At 42.1% G+C, this 25,535-nt stretch overlaps 1 protein-coding gene across 6 annotated transcripts in view; it reads left to right on the forward strand.

The window, feature by feature from the left end:
- The window catches only part of AK5 (adenylate kinase 5), a gene marked incomplete at both ends in the record, with an annotated part of 246,350 nt that overhangs the window by 192,621 nt on the left and 28,194 nt on the right, over positions 1–25,535 (forward strand). For 4 of the 6 annotated variants that reach the window (XM_079727384.1, XM_079727385.1, XM_079727388.1 and 1 more), the window contains 2 exons: positions 20,823–20,986; positions 23,215–23,331. In XM_079727384.1, coding sequence (XP_079583510.1) covers positions 20,823–20,986; positions 23,215–23,331 — 281 coding nt within the window. The remainder of the gene's footprint in view (positions 1–20,822; positions 20,987–23,214; positions 23,332–25,535) is intronic. The other 2 variants (XM_079727389.1, XM_079727387.1) reach the window with 2 other exon arrangements.

Consider the following 25,535-nt stretch of genomic DNA (forward strand, 5'->3'; position numbering starts at 1 on the left):
ACTGAAGGAAGGGTGAAGAAAACCCTCCAGATGGGAGACAGCCCTGACTTGGAAACTGAACTTCGAGCTTGTCTAAGTCCATTTGGGCTAACAAAATACCATAGACTAAAAAACAGAAATTTATTTCTCACTGTTCTAGAGACAGGAAGTCTAAGATCAAAGCACCGACAGATTCAGTGACTGGTGAGAACGCATTCCTGGTTCCTATACAGCCATCTTCTCACTGTGCCCTCACATGGTGGAAGGGGCTAGAGAGCTCTCTGGGGCCTCTTTTATAAGGACACTAATCTTATTCATGGGGTCTCCACCCTCGTGACCCACGCACCTCCCAAAGGCCCCACCTCCTAATACCATCACATTAGACTTTAGGATTTAACATAAGAATAGGGGGAGGGGGACACAAAGAACTGGACTATCAGGGTTATCAAAAATGATTGGATTAGGCTAAGAAAACCCAGCCTAGACTTGGTTGAGTTTCCACCATGAAGAGAAAACAGGCAGCTCATGAGCTAGACTGAGTTCACATAGAGAAATGTTTCCATCTGACTCCAAAGCCTGTGGCTTGCCCTAACTGTGAAACATCATCCCTGCTCTAGACACAGCCACGTGATTGCCACAGCTCTTTCTCCCCTGAAGGGGTGTAGTTACTAAGGGCCCCTTTGGCACTCACCCTGGCCAATACCTGTTTTTCAAAGTCCAGGCCATTCAGGATGGAAGTAACAGGAGACACACTGGGCCTCTTTCCAAGACAATCTCAAATATATTTACAAAACAATGGGATATCTTCTAACGTTGGAGAAATGCAGGCATTGTGTGCTGACTATGAACCTACTTAATTACATAAACCTTTTCACTGCAAAAAGCTCTAAGTATGTTTGACTAGAACAAAACCCTTTCTTCATTTATACAGACCAAATTAATAAACCTTTATCAAGGGCTCACTATGCTTAAAGAACTGTGAGGTTCAAAAAGACATTAAACAATCCTTGGAACACTGCATGACGTGGCAGAAGGGATTTTTTTCTCCGTGTTTTTAAAATTATTTCCTCAAAGAAAAGAATGTTGCTGAGTTAAGTCATCCAGAAGGGCAAATTATTGCTAAAAAGAAAAGAGCATAAGTGAGTAAGTTTTACCAGGTAAAGTGAAGGCGACCTCACAGCCTCACACTCATTGTCTCCCTACCCATTTGTTGAGCTCTTTTTGGAAATGCCATTAATTCACCAACAGAGTCACCTGGTGAAGTTTTAGGTACTGAGCCTGTTCACTCAGTCAAGGCCACATCTCCAAGCTTGACTCACTGAAAGCCCCTTTTGCTTGTTCCAAGAGCCACGAAGAATGATCACTGGACACTGGCAGATGCTACAGACCCAAGACCCAGCACTGGAGATGAGAGAACACCCAAAACCTTATGTTTGTATCCCAGCTCTGTGTGCCCTTGGACCAATCCCTTAGCCTCTCTATAACATAATTATTCTCCAGTTTGTGGGTCACCCACCCGAGTATGGGATTTGATTATATCTCTAGTCTGTCCCTCCTACCTATCTTGTTGTGGTTCCATCTTTATGTCTTTAGCTGTAGAGGATCTTTTCTAGTAGGTTTCAGTCTTTTTCAACAATGGTCGTTCTGCAGATTGTGATTTTGGTGTGCTCATGACAGGAGGTGAGCTTACGGTCCTTCTACTCTGCCATCTTGGTCACTCACCTCCTAGCCTCTCTGAATTTCTTTTAAATGGCAAAATAATGTTTGTCCTCTATTCACCCCAAGTTTGAATAGCCAATGAGTTGACATGTTGCGAACTGTTTTCTTAATTGGAAGCATGTACAACAGAGACATGGCCGCAAGGAAATGAAGTGTGAAGACAACTGAATAAGCCAAAGTTCCCATCCTCTACCTCAAAAATGTTTATTTTATTTACCACATAAAAAGATTAAAACTGGCATATACTGGGGACTTATTTTGTTCCATATACTGTGCCATCTTTATACATATTATCTTATTTTATCATCAGACCAGTCATCTGTACTCATATACTTCCCCATTTTACAGATGAAGAAATGGAGGTCCAGAAAGGTTAAGTAAATTTCCTAAGGTTGCACAGTCAGTAAGTGACAGAGTTAAGACTCAGACCAAATTTCTCAGACTTCAAAGCTCATGCTATCGAAGGGTATGTAAATATATAGTGAGGAGGCCAAAATCTAGGTGTGGTTGTGAGAATATGGTAGATGAGGGAAGGGTTTGCCATAATTCTTTGAATAAGTACCTCAATTTTCTATTTTAATTTGTTCCTGTATATCTAGCTATTGATGTCTGAAAACAATGACAAAATAATAAGACATCAAATGGGTATCAATGAAAAAGACCTCTGAGTGCCCCAGCTATGTCTCTCCCAGTTATGTGCAATTCCACATTAACTTCAAAAAAGGAAACAATTTGACCTCATATCTGAAGCATTACTGAACCCCTCCCAAAGCACACTGATTTCAGAATATATTGATACATTGCATCTTTTACTAAGACATATTGTGGGCATCTTTTTGTGAGCTTTACCAAAACTATTTCAGAAGGCCAAGGGCTGCAACTAGCAAATGTCTGAGGATGTGGTGCTGGTTGGATCTGAGGAAGCTCGGTGCTTCTGGGGTGTTCTTGTGGGTTGGATGGAGTACCCTGACTCCATATTGATCTCAAACGATGGCTGAGTATGGAGGTGGAGGAAAAAATGGCCTAAGCTAAAGGATACATAGACTTTAAGGGAGCTGCTTAACTCCCCGAATGATAAATCTGTTCCCTTACTGCTATATTAAATTCTTCCACTGGGTATATATTCTTTTGGGTTACTTTCATTAATTCATTTGGTACATTTTTTGAGTTTCTCCTATATGTCAGCAAAGAGATAGACTTCAGTGTACAAAGATAAAAGACAAGGCTCCCTAATCTCAAGGAGCTCACGTTGTAGGGAGGGGACAAAGAAATGGTACAGCTGGTACATGCAATGGCAGAAGCATAGGTGATGGAGAGAAAGATGAAGTGGGGACGTGAGGGTGGAGAGGGGAGAGTCAGAGCTGAGTCCTGAGGAAGAAAAGGAATTGGCCAAGTGCAAGTGGGAAGATGACTGGGGTGTGCCCACACACAGAGAGGGGACAAGTGTGCAAGAGGAAGCCCCAGAGGTGAGGGGGTGGGAAGTAGTGCGAGGCAGAGCTGGAGACGAGACAAGGTCTGGATCGTGACCAGGCTAAGAAATATGAACGTAATCCTGTAGCAATGAGGAGCCGTCAGGGCTTTTCTTCAGTCACGTGTCATCCGATGCAGGTTTCAGAAAGAGCACCGTGACAGCAGGGAATGGGAGCCAAGGCTACGGTGGGGAGGTCAGTCCACAGGCCATCTGGAAGGTCATACAGGTGAGGAACAAAGAGGCAGTTGAAAGGGAAAAGAGGAAACAGATCCAAGAGATTGTAGGACATAGAATCAACAGGATTTAAAGATCCATTGTGTGTACAGGTGAATTAGAAGAATTAGCATGACTCAAGTGGCTGGTTTAGACCACTGGGTAGACAGAGGTGCCATTCAAGGTGATAAGGAATGTGGGGTAGAAGTGGGTTTTGGGGAGCCATAAAGAGTTCAGTTCTAAACATTTCAAGACTGAGATGCTTATGGGACATCCAGAGGTAATGTCCATTAAACAAGAGGTTTTTGAGATCTGGTACCCAGAATACAAGTTCTGGCTATAGGAAGAGATGTAGAATTCACCAGGATATCAATCATAGGTGATGACATGTATGTGGGAGGGATCACCCAGTGAGCTTGGGTAGAGGGAGGCTAGAGGAAAGCTGAGATCTGAAGGCTTGGAAACACCCATGCCAGAGCCAAAGGAGGAAAGAGAGGAAAGCAGAAAACAAGAGCAAATAGTGTCATAGAAGGCAAGGGAGGAGAGAGTTTTCATCCAGGAAAGTTTAAATAAAATGTAATGAAAATTGTCTGTTGGATTTAGCAACCAAAGAGCTATTGGTAACTTTGGTAAGAGCAATTCCAGTGGAGAACAAGAAAGTAAAGCCAGTGGGTTTGGGGTGATTAAGAGGTAAGGGAATGAAGATGTACTCAATTCTAAGAGAAAGAAAAGACCTAGGGCAGTATCTAAAGGAAAGGAAGCTCCAGAGTGAAATATTTCTTAAATATAAGAGAGTCAAGCACATTTGTATAAATAGAGAGACAGTACAGAGTCTAGTTAAGAGTATGAACTACTTGAGTTCAAATCCCAGCTTTCCCATGTCCTAGCTGTGTGACCTTGGGCAACATCCTTACACTCACTCTTCCTCAGTTTCCTCATCTGTGATGTGGAAGCAACGATAGTACCAAGGTCATAGGGTTGACGTGAGAATGAAATGAGTTAACATGTGTCACAGTGCTCTTAGTAAATACTCAACAAGCATTAGCCATCAGTATAACTACTGTATATTGAGTTAGGGGAGACAACCAATAAGAAAGAGAATATCTTGATAAAAGGGGGATGAAGATGGAATCAGAAGTTAATTGGAACCCATCAGCAGCCATGACAGATATTTAGAGATTGGTTAAATTCCTGTATCTGCTTCTGATGTCGTTCATTCAAATTAAACACTCCCTAAGGGATTGATTGTTAAATGGGGTTTTACCTAGAATAGATGTGGTTGGCTAGGATCAGGGTGAGTTGAGGTGAGAAAGTATCTCTTAGACCTTTGGCTTAAGCCTGCCTATTGGCTGCCATTTCCTCTTGTGGACACATTCCTGAAGTTGTTTACAACAACACAACAAGTTTTTACTGTGGGAGACCATATTTAGCCTTGAGGAACGAAGCAGAATAACAAGCCAGTGATTAAGGGGGCAGTGACTGTTTTGGACTTTGGCCTTCCTATATGTAACATTCCCAAAGTATTTCCCTCTCATTTTGCTCCAAGCTCTAGGACCGAGAGTCTCAGAGCACCTTTTTAGCTGTAAAAACATGTTCATTTGTTTATTTATTATTTTTGGCTGCGTTGGGTCCTCGTTGCTGCACGCAGGCTTTCTCTAGTTGCAGCGAGCAGGGGCTACTCTTCATTGTAGTGCGTGGACTTCTCACTGCGGTGGCTTCTCTTGTTGCAGAGCACAGGATCTAGGCGTGCGGGTTTCAGTATTTGTGGCTCATGGGCTCAGTAGTTGTGGCGCATGGGCTTAGTTGCTCCACCGCACGTGGGATCTTCCCGGACCAGGGATCGAACCCATGTTTCCTACATTGGTAGATGGATTCTTATCCACTGCATCTCCAGGGAAGTCCCTTTTTAGCTGTAAATGAAATATATTTAAACCATCAGATGGTCAAGGCAATGAAGGACTCTTTCCTCGTAAGCGAATGCGGCTATTTTGCTTTAACGTGACAGGTTCCTGTGACCCAGCTGATATTTTCTTCCCATATTTTCTGGGGCACTCCTGATGGTCCTACCACACCTCGAGGAACGTCTTCTACCAGAAAGCTGATCACCATGTTCACACCACACACTTGCCCAATGACCTTACTTTAAAGGGGGAAGGAACATATTTGGTCCAATTATATATTTCCCTGCTTGGACTAACTCCTGGAGTAAACACGTGGGAAGCTGACATGGGCAGAGCAGCATGCAGAGCACAGTTATGTTTTTCTTGGAAGTCCTCAGCTTGGTCTTGGGGGAGGCAAGCCCCAGACTGTCCCTCATTCCAACATCTATTGTTGAGAATGGAAGAGAATGTTAAGCAGTGAGAAACCTGGCACTTAGTAGGTGTTCAATATAAGTCTTTAGAATGAATGAATGAATGAATGAATGGGAAAGCAAGATGATGAGAGCTAAGATTAAGTTATTGTCCCCACATTCCCCAAGCTCAGCTGTGGTAAATAAAGACACGGTGTCAGAAATAACAGTATTAACCTGTCTTCTACTAATAACCATTTTGGAGTCATAATGATAAGAGCAGAGGTTTTAAGTAAAACTATAAGGCTTGGCCATTTTTAAGAACCAGCTATAACTAAGAGATTCTTCCTCTGGATGGATCCTGAAAGAGCAATATGGACTCTTCACGAAGTCTTCCTGGCCCCTTCCCACCAAACAAAGACAAAAACAAATATGGCTTTTGCTGGGTAAGGTAGCATGTGGCTTCTGTATCAGAATCAAGTTCCAGTCACCACTATGTAGCTAGCATAGATGCCAGGAAGCAAAATACAAAACAAAGAGCTAGCAAATCATTCCATTGGTTGTACTGATTCAGACTGTCACCATCCTTCAGAGAAGGGAGTATGGACTGGAGTTCATATGTTGCTAAATTGTCTTTAAAGATAGGAGAGCAAAGGGCTTCCCTGGTGGCGCAGTGGTTAAGAATCTGCCTGCCAATGAAGGGAACACGGGTTCATGCCCCGGTCCGGGAGGATCCCACATGCCGCAGAGCGGCTGGGCCCGTGAGCCATGGCCGCTGAGCCTGCGCGTCCGGAGCCTGTGCTCCGCAACGGGAGAGGCCACAACAGTGAGAGGCCCGCATACTGCAAAAAAAAAAAAAAAAAAAAAGATAGGAGAGCAAGAAAAAGCTGAATTATGCATCATCACTACAGTAAATACAAGGGAGAATTTTTTTAATTTTTAATGTCATCACCCCTCAAGGAGCATATAATCTATTTGATGAAGCAAGAATTAATGCTTATGAAAACTTTAGAACCAATACAGGACAGGTACACAAAGGAGCTATTCAGTGAGTGTTAGCAGGGATGAGGGGATGAAGAAAGTACAGTGGCTGAATGGTCGGGAGCCCCTTTTTGGAGAAGCTGAGAACCAAGGGGAGCCTCAGTGAATGGATGGGGTCCCGTAAGTTTGGGAGAGGGTTGGGGAGATGGGGGGCTCCAAGAAGGAAAATTTTAAGTAAGGAACCAATCACAGTGGTAGGAGTATGTCCCTCCTGGCCCAAGAACAGAAAGGAAATGGCCAAATCACAGAAGCCCTGGATACTGAGGAATGATGTGATCAAAGAGGTGTTGACCAAGGACCAGTCCAGGGCTTGTAAACAGGCAAGGAAACACCAGGAGGGAAAAACTTCCCTTGATGAATCTGCCCATACACCTCTCATATTTACCTTCTAGTTTTACAGGACTTTTTTTTTTTTATGTTCTCAGGGAAAATAGGGGTAGGAGGATGCAAACTTGGAAAAGGTTTGTGGGACTTCCCTGGTGGTCCAGTGGTTAAGAGTCTGCCTTCCAATGCAGGGGATGTGGGTTCAATCCCTGGTCGGGGAAAAGACTCCACATGCCGCGAGGCAACTAAGCCCACATGCCACAACTACAGAGCCCACTCCCTCAAGCCCCTACACTAGAGAGCCCGCACGCCACAACTACTGAGCCTGCATGCTGCAAGTACTGAGCCCGCGCACTCTGGAGCCCGTGTACCACAACTAAGGGCCCAGACACCGCAACTAAGACCCGACGCAGCCAAAAATAAAATAAAATAAATATTTTTTTTGAAAAAGAAAGAAAGAAAGAAAAGGTTTACATCTCCAGTATCTCAGACTGAACCAAAACAACTGGTTAGAGCCCTTGTTTTCAGGTCCTCTCCAAAGAAGGAAGAGACCTAAATTAAAATGTTAACTCCAACGCTGCACAACATCACTGGAAGGGGCTATCCTAGGCTTGAGCCCCAGTGGAGAGAACTGGCTGCATGTGCTTGGTCTCCCTGCAGGTGAGAGGGTCTCTTTCTGTTGCACAGCTACTGTCTTTAAGAAGGTCTTCCTAAGACCTAGTCAAAACCTGCTCTGTCAAAACTTCCACTGTTTTGTTTAATCCTGCCCTGCAGAGCAGCACAGAACAAATCAGCTTCCTCTCCATCATTGTAGCCATTCAAATATTTGAAGACATGTATAACTTCCCTGAGTCATGTTTTCATCTGATTAAGAACATCCAGCTTCTTCTGTTATTCTATAGGCTGTAAGTTCCTTGAGAGCTGGGCACTGTCTTATCCTTGTGTTCTCAATACTGAAATACTGTATTGCTCGTGTGGATTCTCCATATTAACTTATGGAATGAATGCACAAATTCTAATTTCATCATTTTTCACCCCATCAGGTCTCTTGAACACATGTAGCCAAAATTTCTCCAGAATTTTTGTTTAATTTAAGGATTTTTCTTTTTACAAAATATTACATCTTCATTCTAGAAAATATGTATCAACAACAACAAGTCACCCAAAATCCCAAAGCCTGGGAGTGAATAGTATTAAGATTTTGACTTACATTCCTCTTAGATTTTTTTCTATGTATATATATTTTAAGTATGCGTTTTTCATCAAAATGAGAGCATGCAATTTTGAAACCTACTTCTTATACTTAACAAGATATCATGAGCATCTTTCCAAGACTGTAAAACTGAATAAATGATTTAACTTTTAAAGGTTTTTTTGTAACTGAACTGAAACAAAACAGAAAAGCACTTGGATCATAAGTGTTTAGCTTGGTGAATTTTCACTAAGTGGACGCACGCATCTTACCAACACGCAGATCAAGAGATTAAACATAACCAGAATCCATGGTTCTGAAGAACCTAGGGGCAGGACAGGAATAAAGACGCAGATGTAGAGAATGGACTTGAGGATACAGGGAGGGGGAACGGTGAGCTGGGACGAAGTGAGAGAGTGGCATGGACTTATATATACTAACAAATATAAAATAGATAGCTAGTGGGAAGCAGCCGCATAGCACAGGGAGATCAGCTCGGTGCTTTGTTACCACCTAGAGGGGTGGGATAGGGAGGGTGGGAGCGAGACACAAGAGGGAGGAGATATGGGGATATATGTATATGTATAGCTGATTCACTTTGTTATAAAGCAGAAACTAACACACCATTGTAAAGCAATTATACTGTAATACAGATGTTAAAAAAAAACAAACATAACCACAATCCCAGAAGCGTCCCTGTGCCCTCTTCTATTCACTGCCCCCTGCAAAAAATGCCATAGATATTTTTGAACTTTATGTAAATGGAATCACACTGTATGTATTTGGTTTTATCTGTCTTCTTTCAATGCATCATTTTAATGACCGCATACTATTCCTTTTTATTGCTATATTATAATTTATTGAGTTTATTCCTATCGTCATGCATTTTTACTAAATTTTTTGCTTTCATTAAAAATGCTGTGAATATCTATGTAACTAAAACATGATTTTCTCCCCTTAGGATAAATCCATTGACCTGAAAACTTTTAAAACTTTTGACTTATATTACCAACTTGCCCTTTAGAAAGTTTACACCAATTTTATATTCTCATCACAGTGCATAAGACTTCCAATTTCCATGGTATGGCCCAAAATTGAACACAAAACCCCAGATGGAATCCAACTAACATTCACTGCAAATGTCCCTAACCATCTTAAATATCCTCACTTCCTTTTACAGTACAAAAATAGACTGCAAGCACAAATATTCTCCAAGTTCTCTAACAAGGACAAAAACATAGAATGGTAGTGTTGGAAATGACCTTGGAATTTATCTAATCCAACAAGCTCATTTTCACATGAGAATACAAAAACCCAAAGAGGAGAAATATCAAAGCAGACAGATTCCCAACAAAAACCAAACCAGAAAATCATATGTAGAAAAAAAAAAGCTGCAAAGAAACAAAACAAAATGTATTTTTGGCAGTTATATTTGGGGAGTGAGACCATGGGAGATTTTTCTTCTTTTCACTTTTTCAAGTTGTCTAAATATTCAATAAGGAGCATATATTTCTTATACAGTCAAGAAAAATTATTTTATATAAAAGAAGGGAAAAAATAGAGAGGAGAAGCTGGATTATAAATTGTCTATTATAGTCATTTAATGTGTGCCTAAGATCATAGTGTGAAGGGTCTACAAAATAGGGGAAAAGGTGGCTTGATAAGTTTAAGAATTTGGAAGAGGAGGAGTACTCTAGAAGAATGAAGTCCAAGAATTCAGAGACCCAAACAAGCAGAGCCTGATGAAGCAACTATTAGAAGGCTCCAGTCTGTAAGTTTGTTGTGTCTGGAATAGACCTTGGAGATCTCCGGGTGAAGAAACAGAGGACAGGGTTTTTAGTGGTATTTACTTGTGAGCAGTTTGGAAATCTTGTCTCTGTCCCTGTTGGGATGAGATGGGGTTGGGGTGCTATGAGCTGTAGGAGCATCATGGGGTGTAAATGTTTAGGAATCACCATCACAGTGCCTGTGATTTCATCTCCCCCAAGACCTGAACCTTCCTTGTCATCTGTCTACGTAAGAGCTAGAGTCGTGGAATCCAGTTTCAGCGTCTTGTCTTAATTAGACATTTCACATGTCTTGCTATGGCTGTGATGGTATTAGCTGAATGAATCGCAGAATCACAAACCATTAGAGTTGTCAGAACAGAGATAAAATTATGTCTCCCAAAAGTCTCTAAGCTAATAACTGGTGGGGTCTGATATATTTGACAGGTTTAACAAATAAAACTATGAGACAAAATTAAATTTGGATTTTAGATAAGCAGTTACAGTGTTTATTATAAGTATGTTTCATGCAATATCTACTGGACAGCCCGTATTTCAGCTGGCAACCCTAGGGGTCCATGATGAAAACCCATCTCCCAGTGACCATTCTGATTGACTGAAGACTGTACAGTGCTTTTCTGCACAGCAGGTTGGTCTGATTTCCAGGATGACCTTACATATGAGAGGCTGTAGAGCTTAGTGGTTACCAAGGTACAGTTGGCCCTTGGGCATAGTTTTTTCATCTGTATAATAGTTACAAAGAGCACCTACTTCATATAGTTGTAAGCATTAAATGAATTATTACAAAAAAACATATAGATAGATACTTATTAGGGTCAAATATCAAGCCAAAAGCACTGTGAACCAGATACCTTTATCTGAACGGTCTGCAGTGACCTCTCGAACTTGTCTCTGACCCACTCTGTTGGTATAAAATAGTCCATAGTCCCCCTCCCGTTACCTCCAGCTCGATGCTGAGAAAACAAAAAGTTCCCTCATCTGCAGCAGAAAGGCTAGCCTTGCTTTTGATAAGGCAATGCGGATTCTCATTAACCATTATTGCAAGTATTCACTCATGATAGAATCATCTCAGAATTACATTGTAAATATTAAAAGAAAGATCAACACTACAGACTCCCTGCGGTGACCACTGGGGCATTCACAGCAAATGGCCTTCCTTAGATTATCTAGTCTAGAAGTTCAAATCAAGCTAACCATCAGAATCACCTGAGGAAATTTTTTTTAAGATCTCTTTTTATTTTGAAAATATTTCAAATATTCAGCAAAGCTGAAAGAATTTTATAGTGAACACTCGTAAACCCACTGCCTAGATTCCGCCATTAACATTTACAATAACTGTTTTATCACGTATCTTTCCCTCTATCCACCCCTTTATCCATCCATCAATACATCTTTTTTTCCTTACATATTTCAAAGTCAATTGCCAATATCTGTATACTTTCCCTGGGGAACTTTCTAAAACTATAAATTCCAAGGCCTCAACCCCAGAGGTTCAGAGATCTACTGATTCAGCAATTTTTCAACCTCCCCAGGTGATTCTGATGCACAGTCAAGTTTGGGAATGTATCAGTCAGAAGAAGCTAAGTTATGCTGTAGTTAGAAGCATAACTAAAAATCTCTGTGATGTAGAACAACAAAGATGTTTCTTCTTTTTCTTCTTCCTCCTCCACCTCCGCCTCTTCTTCTTTTTCTGGACTAATGCTACATGTTTGTCAACAGTTGACTGGGCTTCACTCTGGTAACCATGCTGATGGAGCCCCTACTATCCAAAATATTGCTAGTTTCATGGCAAAGAGAAAAGAGACACAGAAAACCATGCATTGGCTATAAAAACCTCTGCCTAAATATGACACACATCCACCTCTGCCCCCAGTTCACTGGCAAAAGCAAATCACTTGGGGACTTTTAAGTTCAAAAGGTAGGGATGAGTAATATTTCCTCAGAGACAAGCACTATTGAAGAGAAGCTGGAATATTTAGGAAATGTAATATAAAATAGCACAGGAAACCACTAATTTAATCCAGACTCTGATTTACAGACTAGGAAGCTATAGCATCTGAGGAGGCAGAGTGACTCTCCCAAGATCTCTCGGCTAGTTCAAACCAGGAATGGTCTAGAACCAAGGTCTCCTAACTCCCAATGTTAGGAGGCTACCTCCCTGAAGCTCCCAGATCATTCACCATCCGTTCATTCAGTCATTTATTCATTGATTGATCTGATAACTATTGCGTGCCTACTATACACCATGTACCGATAAATAAGGCACAGTCCCTGCTATCAAGAAGTTCCCAGTCCCGTGTGAAATTCTTCCACATAACCTTCAGCTGACCCTATCACTGGCATTCTTCATCCTATTCAGCAAATAACCTGAAGCAGCAGTGCACTTCAGAACGAATAGAGATACTGTCTTTGAGGATAAAGATCTATTTTTCTTAACTGTTTCTGGTCAGAGAGAGCCAATTCCCAGCAACCCTGCTGAAACTCTGCATGGTGACACAGCTCATCCAAGATACAGGATATTTAAAGTGACTCATGGGCCCACAGTGGTTGAGGATCATTCCTAGGGCACAGTCATTTCATGATCTGATGGCAGAATAGCTTTTCCCTTAAAGGAATCATTCAGTTACAAAAACCTGAACCCGATCTTGAAGCCCATTTTCATTCAGACAGAAAGAAATATTTCAAGAGGTAGAAATCTGATAGATTTTTAAAGAACACTGAGGACTATCTAAAAATAGGATAGTTTGATTTACAGAAGATATGATGCCTTCACAGACTGTGACTGTGAAGACTATCTGTCTTTAAAGATGTTAAAATAGTACCACAATATAAAATGATGTATCTGATCTTTGTAAAAGCACAGAATGTTAGAGCTGGGAGGACTTCTAAGCAGCAGTAACACGAGCTGCCTCATTTTACAGACAATAATCATGATGCTTATTGAGTATTTCACTGTGCCAGCTACTGTTCCAAGCAATTTATATGCATTATCACATTTTGTCCTCACAACCAATAGGCATTTTGATCATCTCTATTTTGTAATTGAAGAGGTTGAAGCTCAGAGAGGATAAGTGACTCCATTAAAGTCATCTCACCAGATAAAGATCTGGGGTGTGAACCTAGAATTCGACTCCTTTGGTCCAGGGTTCCTTTAATGGGAAAAGGAATATAGTTGTCACTCTTGTGGGGGCATAAGGCTCCTAGACATTGGCTCTATTCAACAATTGCCTGTGATACTTCGCAAGGTTCTGTGGGGAGACCAACATAAATAAAGCAGTTTCTACTCTCTGTGAGTTTCTGCCTGGCAAAGGAAGGGAGAGAAAATGGGCATATTATGTGTCTGGAAATCAAGGGCAAAGAGAATTTTAAGATGTTTATCAGTGGTGTTAAATGCTACTAAAGAGTCAAAGACAGTAAAGACTAGAAGAAGGTCATTGAATAAGATGACAATTATGCAATTGCTGTTGAACTTTAAAGATCAATTTCAGAGAGTGATGAGGGTAGGAGGTAGCTTGCAAGAGGCTAAGGAGTCAATAAAAGAGGAGGAAATGGAAATGGGCAGTTTCAGGCTACTGGAAAAAAGCAAAAGAATGTAAAGATAACTAGAGGATACAGACAATGGTGGAAATATTTTTATTTGGATGGGGAAGAGCTAAGCATGTTGTTTACAGAAGAGATGGTGCCAACAGAGAGGAATGAATTTAATGTGGACTAGAAAGAGAGGATCAAGTTTTTGGAGCAGGCAGGAAGAAAGGATCCATTCACCATTAAAGTATTTACTATTTCAGTCACTATTATAATGTAGACAACCTATAAACACAGTAGACAACTGTATTTGAGGCACTATGTTTGGGCACTGTGGTAAGCAAAGCATACCCATATCCTGTAGAGTCTAATATGGAAGACAGACTTTAAGTAAATTATAGATGATAGATAGGTAGATAAATAGATAGATAGGATAGGTGATAGAAACAGTAGATGGATAGATGATAGGTAGATATAGATGATGGATAGATATAGATGATAGATAATTGATAGATATGACAGATGATAAGAGATAGGTGAAAGATATAGACAATGGATATATAGATAATAGATGATAGATAGATAGATAGATAGACAGATAGATAGTAATTATATTCTGTGAAAAATGCTATGAAGGAAAACGCTGAGGTGCTACAAGAGCCAAAGCAGAGAAGTTAGCCTTAGGCTGACTAGTTGTATAGCATCTTCCAAATGAGAGAAAGGAGAGATGGAGGACAAAGGATAAAGATACATATATTTTGCAAATGTTGAGGAAAGAAGATAATCTTCACCTTCTCAGTGAATAATAGGAAGATGTAAATGCCTGTTAAAAGTGAGAGGAGGGGCTTCCCTGGTGGCGCAGTGGTTGAGAGTCCGCCTGCCGATTCAGGGGACACGGGTTCGTGCCCCGGTCCGGGAGCATCCCGCATGCCGTGGAGCGGCTCGGCCCGTGAGCCATGGCCACTGAGCCTGCGCGTCCAGAGCCTGTGCTCCGCAACGGGAGAGGCCGCAACAGTGAGAGGCCCCCGTACCGCAAAAAAAAAAAAAAAAAAAAAAAAAAAAAAGTGAGAGGAATAAGAGTAGGTTTGAGGATTTATGGACAATGGGGAAATATATTAGAATCCATCCTTGGACATCGAATTTGGTATCAGCAAAAGAAGACTATCTGCCAAGAAGCATTAAAAGCTATTATGAAGTTAGATAGAAACCCAGTTGGCTCGGTTTTCTGACCTTCTTATGGAATTCTTAGCAACCCAGAGTAGATACAAATCAAGTAAATGTGGGTTGGGCAGAAAGCAGGCTGGTGGTTCTCATCACAGTCACAATAGAATTCAAAGGGTGCAAAGGATTCAGAGTTACTAGAAAGGGGCTGGTGTCCAGCTGGTCAGGGAGGTAAGTGGAGCCCAAAGGGAATGGACCTACTCGATGAGGTCACAGTGAGAACAGAGAAGAAGTGAGGTCAAGAGAAAAGAGACAGGGAGAAGAAGACATGAGCAGGGTGGGAGGACAGACCCAAGTAATGATGAACTCTCAAGTTCATCCAGATCAAAGGTGAGCTAAAATTGGGTTAGTGATGAAGGTCATTGGTGCTAAAGAGGTTTAGAGAACACTGAGGCTGGGGTGGGATGGGAATTAAGGCCTGAAAAGCTTTGTTGATGACATTGGAACCTGTAGAATGCTGTCCCCTCTGCTTTGACTTAGAGAAAATAAACTTTATGAGTTTTCCAAACCAGATACATATATTTGTAAATGTACAGTCAAATATGAGTGTGTGTGTGTGTGTGTCAACACACACACTAATATATATCTTAATTACCTGCAAGTGGTCTGGACGTCTCAGAGTGATGGCTAGTCCCCATACTTGTTGCTGGATTATGTTTGATTCCAACCTTGATATGCTGGATGACACCCTGCAGATGTAACTCAGGAAGAACTAACGGGATGAGTAACCTCCTCTCGTTTTAAGTAGCATTTATCAAGCACCAATTTTTCTTGGCAGAGAGATGTGACAAGGGAGATTTGGAACAAAGGGACAGATTTCAGAAACTTTTCGAATGTAGACTCAACTTTTCAAAGTTGCTTAGTGACTGGTCAGGAATGGAAGATGAGGAGGAAGGAGAGCAAAGGTAGAATGAGGCAGCGAGTTGGTTCTTATTTCCCCCCATTTTACAGATGAGGAAACTAAGACTCAGAGAAGTTAAAAGACTCACCCAGAACCACTCGACTAGTAAGTGGTAGAGCCAGGGGTTATTACTCGACCCATCTGTCCTGTGCCCTTCCCAGTACACCATGCTCCCTGTCCCACCATTCTCTGCAAGACCTTTTCATGTTCCAAGTCACTTTGCTGAAGATACCAAGCTCAGCCTTCTGCTCTTCTTTTCCACACTTCCCAGGCATTAGCAAACGTAATCATACGTGTTTTCCCCTGCCTGAGCGAGGAGTCTCTCCCAGCGGCCCTGCAGTGGTGTTGACAGGCCTGGCTTGTAGCCCCCTCACACTGCTGTGATGCTGGGCTCACCTGTCGGCTTCCCCTTAGAGGGTGAGTTCTCTGATGGAAGACAGGGCCTCTGAATCTTTCGATTCCCACCTCTTAGCACAGTGTCTGACCCACAGTAGCTGCCCAACAGATGTTTGTCAAATGAAGAGCAGTATTAATAGGCCTCATGCTTAGTTCCAGGTTGCATCCTACAGTTAACAAGATGCAATAAAATGTCAACCAAGGACACTAGAGCCTGCTCTACACCATTACTATTCAAAACACTGTTAAGTGTAATAGAAACATGTCCATGCATTTGTCTGTATTTGGGATCCAGCTAATTATCAACCTGACATCAGTATTTACTTGGGCTTTCTTTCTGAGTGCAGAATGTGCTCTAACACACAAGCTTTGCCGTTTTGTTCTTTTCGCCCTGAGGCCAAGCACCCTGCAAAGTCACATAGGAGGCAGGTCTTCTCCTGCAGAGCCCAGCTAATGAATCCAGGAGCTGTGCCCTGAGAGGATTGCCCCAGAAGATAAAAAGCACGCTGGAAAAGTTGGCTAAGGTGGGCATGCTCAGGTGATGCAGCTTGTTTCACTTCCACCTCAGAGAACACCAGGTACCAAGGAGAATGCGCGAGGGAGAATCCAGCCATGGACCCTGGGCTCCCAAATCCCCTGCAGGCTCTTCTTCCCCTTCCTTCGGTGCAGCGTTAAGGGAAGGGATGCACTGAGCTGGAGGTTCACAGTATCTACACTTCTCACAATATAGCACCTTTGGCCTCACATGGAAAAAAATTTTGATCACATTGGTTGAGAATAAAGATTTTTCACTTTTTTTTTTTTTTTTTTTGAAGTGTTGACAGACCCTTTCGAACTGGAACCTCCTACCCCAGGCTGTCTTTGTGAATCACACCATGCAGTATTGTGTATAGGTTTGTTCAGGGGTTGAGACTTGAGTAGTGATACAGGAAAAATCAGTGAGATGACAGTAAATGTGACAGCTCCTCATCTCTGTCAGCCGTCTCGTCACCAGAGAACACAGCCCACTTGTTCAGATAGGTAGCACCTCGAAAGAGTTTTTCCCATGTAACAAATTATCCCAGAAGGATATCAAGGCTCCATTGCTTTTAATTTAAAAGTCATAAGTGAAGGCCTCAAAGAAATGTCAGAGACAGTGTATGAAAATTCATACGTCTCCTAGCAGTTTTTGTGCCTTCACGGCAGTGACAATCATCACTTTGTTCTCGGGTTTGGAGCCGTGGGAAGAATCAAACCATTGTGTAGATTACTTAAAATTCCACTGTGCCTGCACCGTTTGCCCAAGAATGTTAAGAATTTGCAGCTGCCGCTCCCATGAAAGTTTTCTAACTGGGGCAGTGGCTGCTGTTTCACACACAGCTGTGGTGAATTTGAGCTGAAGATTTTTAATTGCCTTTGTGTCGAGATTTATTAAATAATATTTTAGAGAAGCAAAAACTGTAATAGTCATATTAGTAGGTTGCTGAAGGAAGAAAATAATTGGAACGCAGCATTTTTGCCCTGTAAGCCAAGTCTGAAAATATCTTTCCCATGTGACTGGCTTCCAGCCATCCCAGCAAAAGAGTTTCTAGGTAAATCCGGCCACAGAAGCCCTCGTGGCCGCTGCAGGAGCCTAGCCCTTTGTTCCCCTTACTCCTTTATCTGGAAGCACTTCTCCCCTGAGTGGCCTTCCCTTGTTTCCACTCTCCATTTCCATTATCTCAGGAGACAGGAGTCATAGTGCTTGGAGCAAACATAGCACTAGCTGGCAATCGGCCGCTCCTGCTAAATGGTCTGCATTATTTTTGCAAGCCTTTGTAATTGCTGTTTTCCTACTACATCTAGGCCATCCATGACAATACTGTGAGGGGTCTGAACCCTCCCCATTTGGCTGAGAGCAGCTGTAAGGATGAGCAGAAGTCAGAAAACGTGGACCTTTCCTGGATTTCCTGCCAAGGCAAAGGAGAGGGAGTGAGAGGCCCTTCTACTGATGAGGGACCACAGCTAATGCCCCTCAGGAGGGGTCTTGCCAATTGTTCTGAGAAAGGAGTTTTGAAGATGAAGAGAGGCCAGCCAGGAAAATTGCAGAACAAGTCGTAAATCCTCGTTGCTATGCTAAAAACCTCAACTGTGTTTTACATTTCAGTTCAATATTTCCTTTTAACAGGGAATCCTCCAGGCATTAAGAAGCACCTACAGTGTACAGGTGCTGTGCTATAGGCACTGTGGGGGCAGAAAGTCGAGTGGGAGACCTAGACCAAGCATAAGACAGGCCAAGGGCACCCCAGCTCTGGTTACATCACTCACCCCAAGGGAGGTGAGGAGGACAAGCTGGTGCCAGAAGGGGACAGCACTGGGTCCAGGCCTAAGGGATAAAGAGGATCTTGAGAGTTAGAGGGGGAAGCAAAAGCCTTCCAGGCTGAGGACCCAAGAATAGCAAAAGCATGTTGGAAAAGCATATCTTGATGTCTATGGTTCCATTTATATAATTTTCTCAGAATGACATAGTTATAGACAGATTTAGTGGTGGCCAGAGGTTAAGGATGGAGGGGTTGTGTGTAGGAGAGAAGTGGGTGTGGCTGTAAAAGGAAAACATGAGGGATTCTTGTGGTGATGGAAATGTTCTATATCTTCATTGCATCAATGCTAATATTCTGGTTGTGATATTGTGCTGTAGTTTTGCAAGATGTCACCACAAGGGAAAATTGGTAAAGGATACATGGGATCTCTCTATATTATTCTTACGATTGTGAATCTGCAATTATCTCAAAGTAAAGTTTTTTCTAAAAGTTTGTCTTGAGGAAGGGACAGTCTACAGTTGGACATGACAATGTTGGGTGAGGATAAGAAATGAAGAAAAATGTTGGAGAGGTTGGATGGAACTAGATTCTAGAAGCTAGAAATGCCACTCTAAGGAGTTGGGATTTCATTCTGTGAGGAATGGCAAGCCACTGAATGCTCTGAGCTGGGCGGTGACATGCTTTTCAGGCAAATCATCCTGCTAGCAGGTCTGCTGGACCTCAAAGCCTCACCCATTACCCAACGCAGAGGCAGGATGGCTGCTGTACACCAAGAGCATGAGGACCTGAACCATGGAGGTGCATCTAGGCGCAGCAGCCAAGAGAGGTGGGAACACCTCTGAGAGCCAGAGTCCAGGCTTCGAATCCTAGACTGCTACTTACTTGCTCTTGCCACCTAAGGCAGCTAACTTCTCAGTGCCTCCACTTCCCCATCTGTAAAATGGGAATAATACCAGGGTCTGCCTCTCTTAAGATCATTTAAAATTAATATACACAAAATTCTTAGAGCAGTGACCAGTACAGTAAGCACCTGGCAAAGGTTAGCTATTATTATTTTCAAGATGTAAAAGCTTACAACCTAGCAACTAGTTGAACTTAGGGAGGGGCAAGGAAAGAGTCAAGATGTAATGTTCATCAAAGGACTATGGGAGATCATCAGTAATAATAGCTAGAAAACAACAGAAAAATTCATATTGAGGGACATTCTATAAAATAAATATTTATAATCTTCAAAAGTGTCAGGGAAACACAGAGGAACTGTTCCTTCGGGAAGAAGACCAAAAGGACATGACAACCAAAGGCAGCACATGATTCTGAACTTGATCCATCAGCATCAGAGGACATTATTGAGATGATTGGGACAATTCCACTGAAATGTGAATGGGGTCTGAAGATGTAGTTATTTAGGAGGATGTGTTTGGTTCCTTGTCCGGAGGAAGTGACATTAAAGTGTTCTGTAGCCATGAGGCAGCTGGTTGGCCACTGATTCTTAAATGTTTCAGAAAGTTCTTTGTACTCATAACTCTTCTGTAGGTTTGTGTTTGAAAATGAAAACAATTTTTTTTTATTGAAATACAGTTGATTTACAATGTTGTGCTAGCTTTAGGTGCACAGCACAGTGATTCAGTTATATATTTATCTTCTCTTTTTCAGATTCTTTTGTCTTATAGGTAATTATAAAATATTGAGTATAGTTCCTTGTGCTATACAGTAGGTCCTTGTTGGTTATCTATTTTATATATAGTCGTGTGTATATGTTAATCCCAAACTCCTAATTTATCCCCCTCCTCTTGCCACTTTGGTAACCATAAATTTGAAAATAATTTATTTTAAAAGTAATGGCTAGCGGGCTTCCCTTGTGGTGCAGTGGTTGAGAGTCCGCCTGCCAATGCAGGGGACACGGGTTCGTGCCCCGGTCTGGGAAGATCCCACATGCTGCGGAGCGGCTGGGCCCGTGAGCCATGGCCACTGAGCCTGCGCATCCGGAGCCTGTGCTCTGCAGCGGGAGAGGCCACAACGGTGAGAGGCCCGCGTACCGCAAAAAAAAAAAAAAAAAAAAAAAATGTAATGGCTAGCATTTGTTGAACATTCACAGTGTATCAGGCACTGTGGTCCGTGCTTTGCACATGAGCAGATTCAGCGCCCCAGGAAACTTCTCTGACATGCATGTCTGCCAAACTGGGATTGTGGACCCCTACTCTGCCCCCTGTAACAGCTGGAACTCCTCCCCACTAGACCACCTATAGTGACTGCTATTTTTTGTCTACAACACCATCTGCCGTCCATGGACAGTAAGCTTGTTGAGGGCAAGGTCTGTGTCCCATTCTCCACTGTATCCACAGCTCTGGACATGCTCCCAGTAAATCATCACTGTTCAGTCCATGCTGGTGGATGAAGCACTGAGGCCTGCTCACCATGGTGACTATAGCCCAAATTGAGGCACCAGATTTGGGATGGATGTCTGATACATGACTTCTTTTCTAGGTGGCCCAGGCTCTGGCAAAGGCACACAGTGTGAAAAGCTGGTGGAAAAATACGGATTTACACATCTCTCGACTGGCAAGCTCCTGCGGAATGAGCTGTCATCAGAATCTGAAAGAAGCAAACTGATCAGAAACATCATGGAACGTGGAGAGCTGGTGCCCTCAGTAAGCAACAGCTGCCTTCTCTGGCTGGGGAGAGATTTGGGAGTGTTGCAATTAATCTAAGCTTCTGGAACAAAGAAACCCAAAATGGACAATAGCTGGATTTCATTTCTTTCTCATGTAACAGTCCAGAGGCAGGCGGGAGGTCCGCAGCAGAGACCCATCTGCCAGACCAAGTTGTCCAGGCCCAGGTTCCTTCTGTCTTGTTGCCCAGCCAGCCCCTTGAATGTTACCTTGTTTCATATTTTCTTCTCAAATTGGTCCCCACTTTAGAGTTAAAATCTTCAAAGCAGAAGTGAGCTTGGTGCCGCAGAACCTAGAATTAGAACCCACTGGAAAATAAAAAACAACATTTTGGTCTAGTTCTGAGAGGTATAATGATATTAATTTGAAATTTGGTATCTTCCCTGTGTGGCTGAAGTAAAGAATATCCCTTTTATTTACCTTTTTTTGTTTGATTTCAAGTCACTGTCCATCTCTGAGAAGCTAGATGCCACTGGTATCAAAAAACGTTCATCCCTTCTAGACTAGGTCCCACACTAGGGTCTGTAGTCAGGGCTCTTACAATGCAGCCCCTATTAGCTAACAGAGCTTTATGCTTCCTCTTCAACCAGCTACAGTCTGTTTCCCACCTGGAAGCCAGAATGGTCCTCATGAAAGGAAACAGACCATTGCAGTTGACTCTCAGTGGACCTCCTTCTTGCCCACTCTTTCCCCATACAGTTTACTCTTTTCACAGCAGCCAGAGTGATTTCTTGAAAACGTTTATCCTCTTCCCCAGAAGCTTCCAACAGCTTCTCACCACACTTAGAATGAAATCCAGAGTCCTTCCCGTGGCTCTGGACTCCAGCTTGCTCTCTGACGCTGTTTCCCCACCACTCTCACCTTTACTCTCAGCCAACCAGTCACTTCCTCATTGTTCCTCCCACAGGCCAGGCTGTTCCTGTCTCAGGGCCTTTGCACTTGCTCTTTCCTTAGCCAGAGCCCTCTTCCTTCATATATGCATATAGTTTACTCCTTTACTTCATCCAGATCTCTACTTAAATATCACAATTTATCAAAGAGACCCTTGCTGAGCACCCCATCTAAAATAGCACCTGTAACATTCTGCTTCTTCTGTCAATTTTTTTCCTAGTAGTTCTCTCTAGCTGATTATTTCTATATATTTACTTGTTCGTCTATTATCTGTCTTTTTCACTAGAATGTAAGCTTCATGCAGTTTTAATTCATTATTATCTAGGGATAGTTTCTGACCACGCTTACGATGGCTGCATTCCCCAAGTCCCTGCCAAAAGTCAGAGGATGCCTGGGACCCAGAGAACACAAGGAATTCCCCCCAGTTTGGGCAGCTGGTGGCATTTTCCTACATCCGTTCCCAAGTTTCCATGTATCCCTCCTTTCTTATTTTCCATAAGTGCAAGTTAAATCAAATTTTTTAACAAAGTGATATTGCTAGAAAATGCTACTTCATATCTACTGAAAGTCTCCTCAAGTCAGTGAGTGTCAAATTTTATAAAATATTTACTGGAACAGATCAACAGTGAAGCACATTTTATACCGTGTTTTGTCTAGTTTTAAACTGGCATTAGGCCTAATTCAAGGAGTGCTACTGTATGAAATATAGCACTATATTTCACCTAATCTAAGATGTGATTATTTTTAGACACCTCAGTAAAATATAACCAATAAAAATACACCGGTAAGAAAAAAACACTATTAAACTATGACCCAGCACTGACTGTAAGGTACCTACCAATTCCATAAACATTAAAATGGGGGACGTGAGATTTGGAGTTGATGAAATACAGTATATTGCTGCCTGCTGTTAATCTTTTTTTAACTAATTTTTATTGGAGTATAGTTGCTTTACACTGTTGTGATGGTTTCTGCTGTACAGCAAAGTGAATCAGTTATACGTATACATATATCCCCTCTTTTTTAGATTTCCTTCCCACTTAGGTCACCACAGAGCATTGAGTATAGTTCCCTGTGCTATACAGCGGGTTCTCATTAGTTATCTATTTTATACATATTAGTGTATATATGTCAATCCCAGTCTCCCAATTCATCCCACTCCCGCCCCCTTCCCTCCTTGGTATCCATAAGTTTGTTCTCAACATCTTACTGTTATCTCTCTCCCTCCCATGATGGGATGGCTCGGGAGAACTGTGCTGACTCCAGTGTTGCTCTGTGGAAAAGCTCGGGTCCTGACTGCTCTCCCTCTGCTCCAGGGCATCATTCTGGAGCTCCTGAAGGAGGCCATGGTGGCCAACCTCAGAAACACCAAGGGTTTCCTGATTGATGGCTATCCTCAGGAAGTGAAGCAAGGGGAAGAGTTCGGACGTAGGGTGAGTGTTGTTATGGGGATCATACCAGAAGAAAAGTAGGGGACATCATCGAGGCTGGGGGATAAATTCAAAGTCTATGCCTTTCTCAGTTACATTAAATAAAACTTTCTATTACAAATGGCAGAAACTCAGCATGCAGGCCAAAAAAAGGGTGGAGGGTGGGAACGTTGGTGGTGGATTTATGGGTTCAAGTAACTAAAACTTCCAAGAGCAGTTCACACTTGGTTGGATCCATGTATTCAAATTTGTTCATCAGTCATCTGAAGTTCTCCATCTCTTGGATAGTCTTTCTTTGTGTTGGCCTCACTTTCTTCCTGTTACAGGCTTATATTCTACCATCTAAGTGATCTCACAGAAAAGTGTTTCTATTCTCCAGCAAAAAACCCAGGATTTTGTTTCATTATCCTGGATTATCAGGTCCTGGGCTTATCACTGAACCAATCACTGTGGATATCCAGGAATATCCTGGTCCAGCCTGGAGGACAAGGATGGGAAGAAAGGAGGGAGAATGGGCACCACACCTGAACCATGAAAAGAAAGGGAAGGGAATTACCCAAAGAAAAATAGGATGCCCTTAGAAGAAGGCAAGGAGAAAGGTTGCTGGACAGGCAGAATCAGATATATGTACCCCTATGACCATCCCAGAATCAGATATATGTCCCACCCTCTTCACTAGGAGGCCACTCACAGGGGAACAGCAGGAAGTAAAAAATATTGTTCCTATCATTTATTGAGCCTACTCTGGGCTAAGTCCTGGGCTACACATTTTACACACATTATCTCTAATTTTACAAAGTCCAAGCAAGAGGGAAACAATTGTCCCCATTTATTAAACAAAGATTCCAGAGCCTACAAGAACTAATATTTATATAGAGATCTCTTTAGACTAGTTTTAAAAACATTTTTATATATGTTATTTCATTTGATATATTTTTAATAACCTTTTAGATAGAGAGAGGAGGTATTTTCTTCATGGTAAAGGTGATGAGTTAAGCCCAGAGAGGTTGCATGGCTTGCCCACAGCCCCACAGTTAGTAAGTGCCAACTCACTGGTAAGTGACAACTACTGGTAGGACTAAGATTTGGGGGGCCCATCTCCATCCATCTCTAACACTGCAACGTTGATTAGGAGTAATGGTACTTGTGTGTCCCCTGGGAGTTAGTCTGACCTCCTTCTGAGTCTCTGTTTTAATTAATTTCCTTAGATGGTATCTAAATACTTAAAGGACAATTGCTCACCTTCCCTTGCATTTCTTATTTACAACCAGAGCCAGAGAAGAAATTCCCTGGCCCAGTTGCCAAGGGTGGGCCTTAACCCCCAGGTCTGACTTTCTGAATCTCAACTCAGGAGCCTTTATCAACAAGATGGGGGTGGGCAGGGAGAAATGGATTTATGTGGCAGCACCTGGGACTGTGGCAGTTCCAGGTGGTTCCTGATGAGCACTCGTACCAGAAATCTAAACAGCCTTCTCCCACCAAACAAACCACTTTAAGAGATCAGACTTCTATATAATCAACCACTTTTTTACAAAATGGAATTGGGAGGATTGTTTTAGTTTTTTAAAAAATCATGGTAATATTTTATCATGTTCTGTATATTTACAGAACATAAAATTTACCATCTTAACCAATTTTAAGTGTACACTTCAGTCATGTTAAGTGTATTCGTATTTTTGTGCAACCAATCTCCAGAACTCTTTTCAACTTGCAAAACTGAAACTCTACACTTATTAAACTCCCCATTTCCCTGTCCCCTGCCCCCTGACAATCACTGTTCCACTTTCTGTCTTTATGAATTGACTACTCTACATACCTCACATAAGTGGAATCAGACAGATTTGTCCTTTTGTCACTGGCTTATTTCATTTAGCATAATGTCCTCAGGGTTCATTCATGTTGTAGCATGTGTTAAAATTTCCTTCCTTGTTAAAGATGAATAATATTTTGTTTAGCCATTCATTCATTGATGGCTACTTGGGTTACTTCAACTTTTTGCCTATTGTAAATAATGCTGCTATGAATGTACGTGTACAGATTGCTCTTCAAGACCCTACTTTCAACCCTTTTTGGTATATACACAGAAGTGAAATGGCTAGATCATATGGTAATTCTATTTTTAATTTTTTGAGGAATCAATACATATGCATACATACTGCCAGCCATAGTGGCTGCACCATTTTACATTCCCACCAGCAGTGCATAAT

Source organism: Hyperoodon ampullatus (genome assembly GCF_949752795.1).
Source record: "Hyperoodon ampullatus genome assembly, chromosome: 2".
NCBI classification, from domain to species: domain Eukaryota; kingdom Metazoa; phylum Chordata; class Mammalia; order Artiodactyla; family Ziphiidae; genus Hyperoodon; species Hyperoodon ampullatus.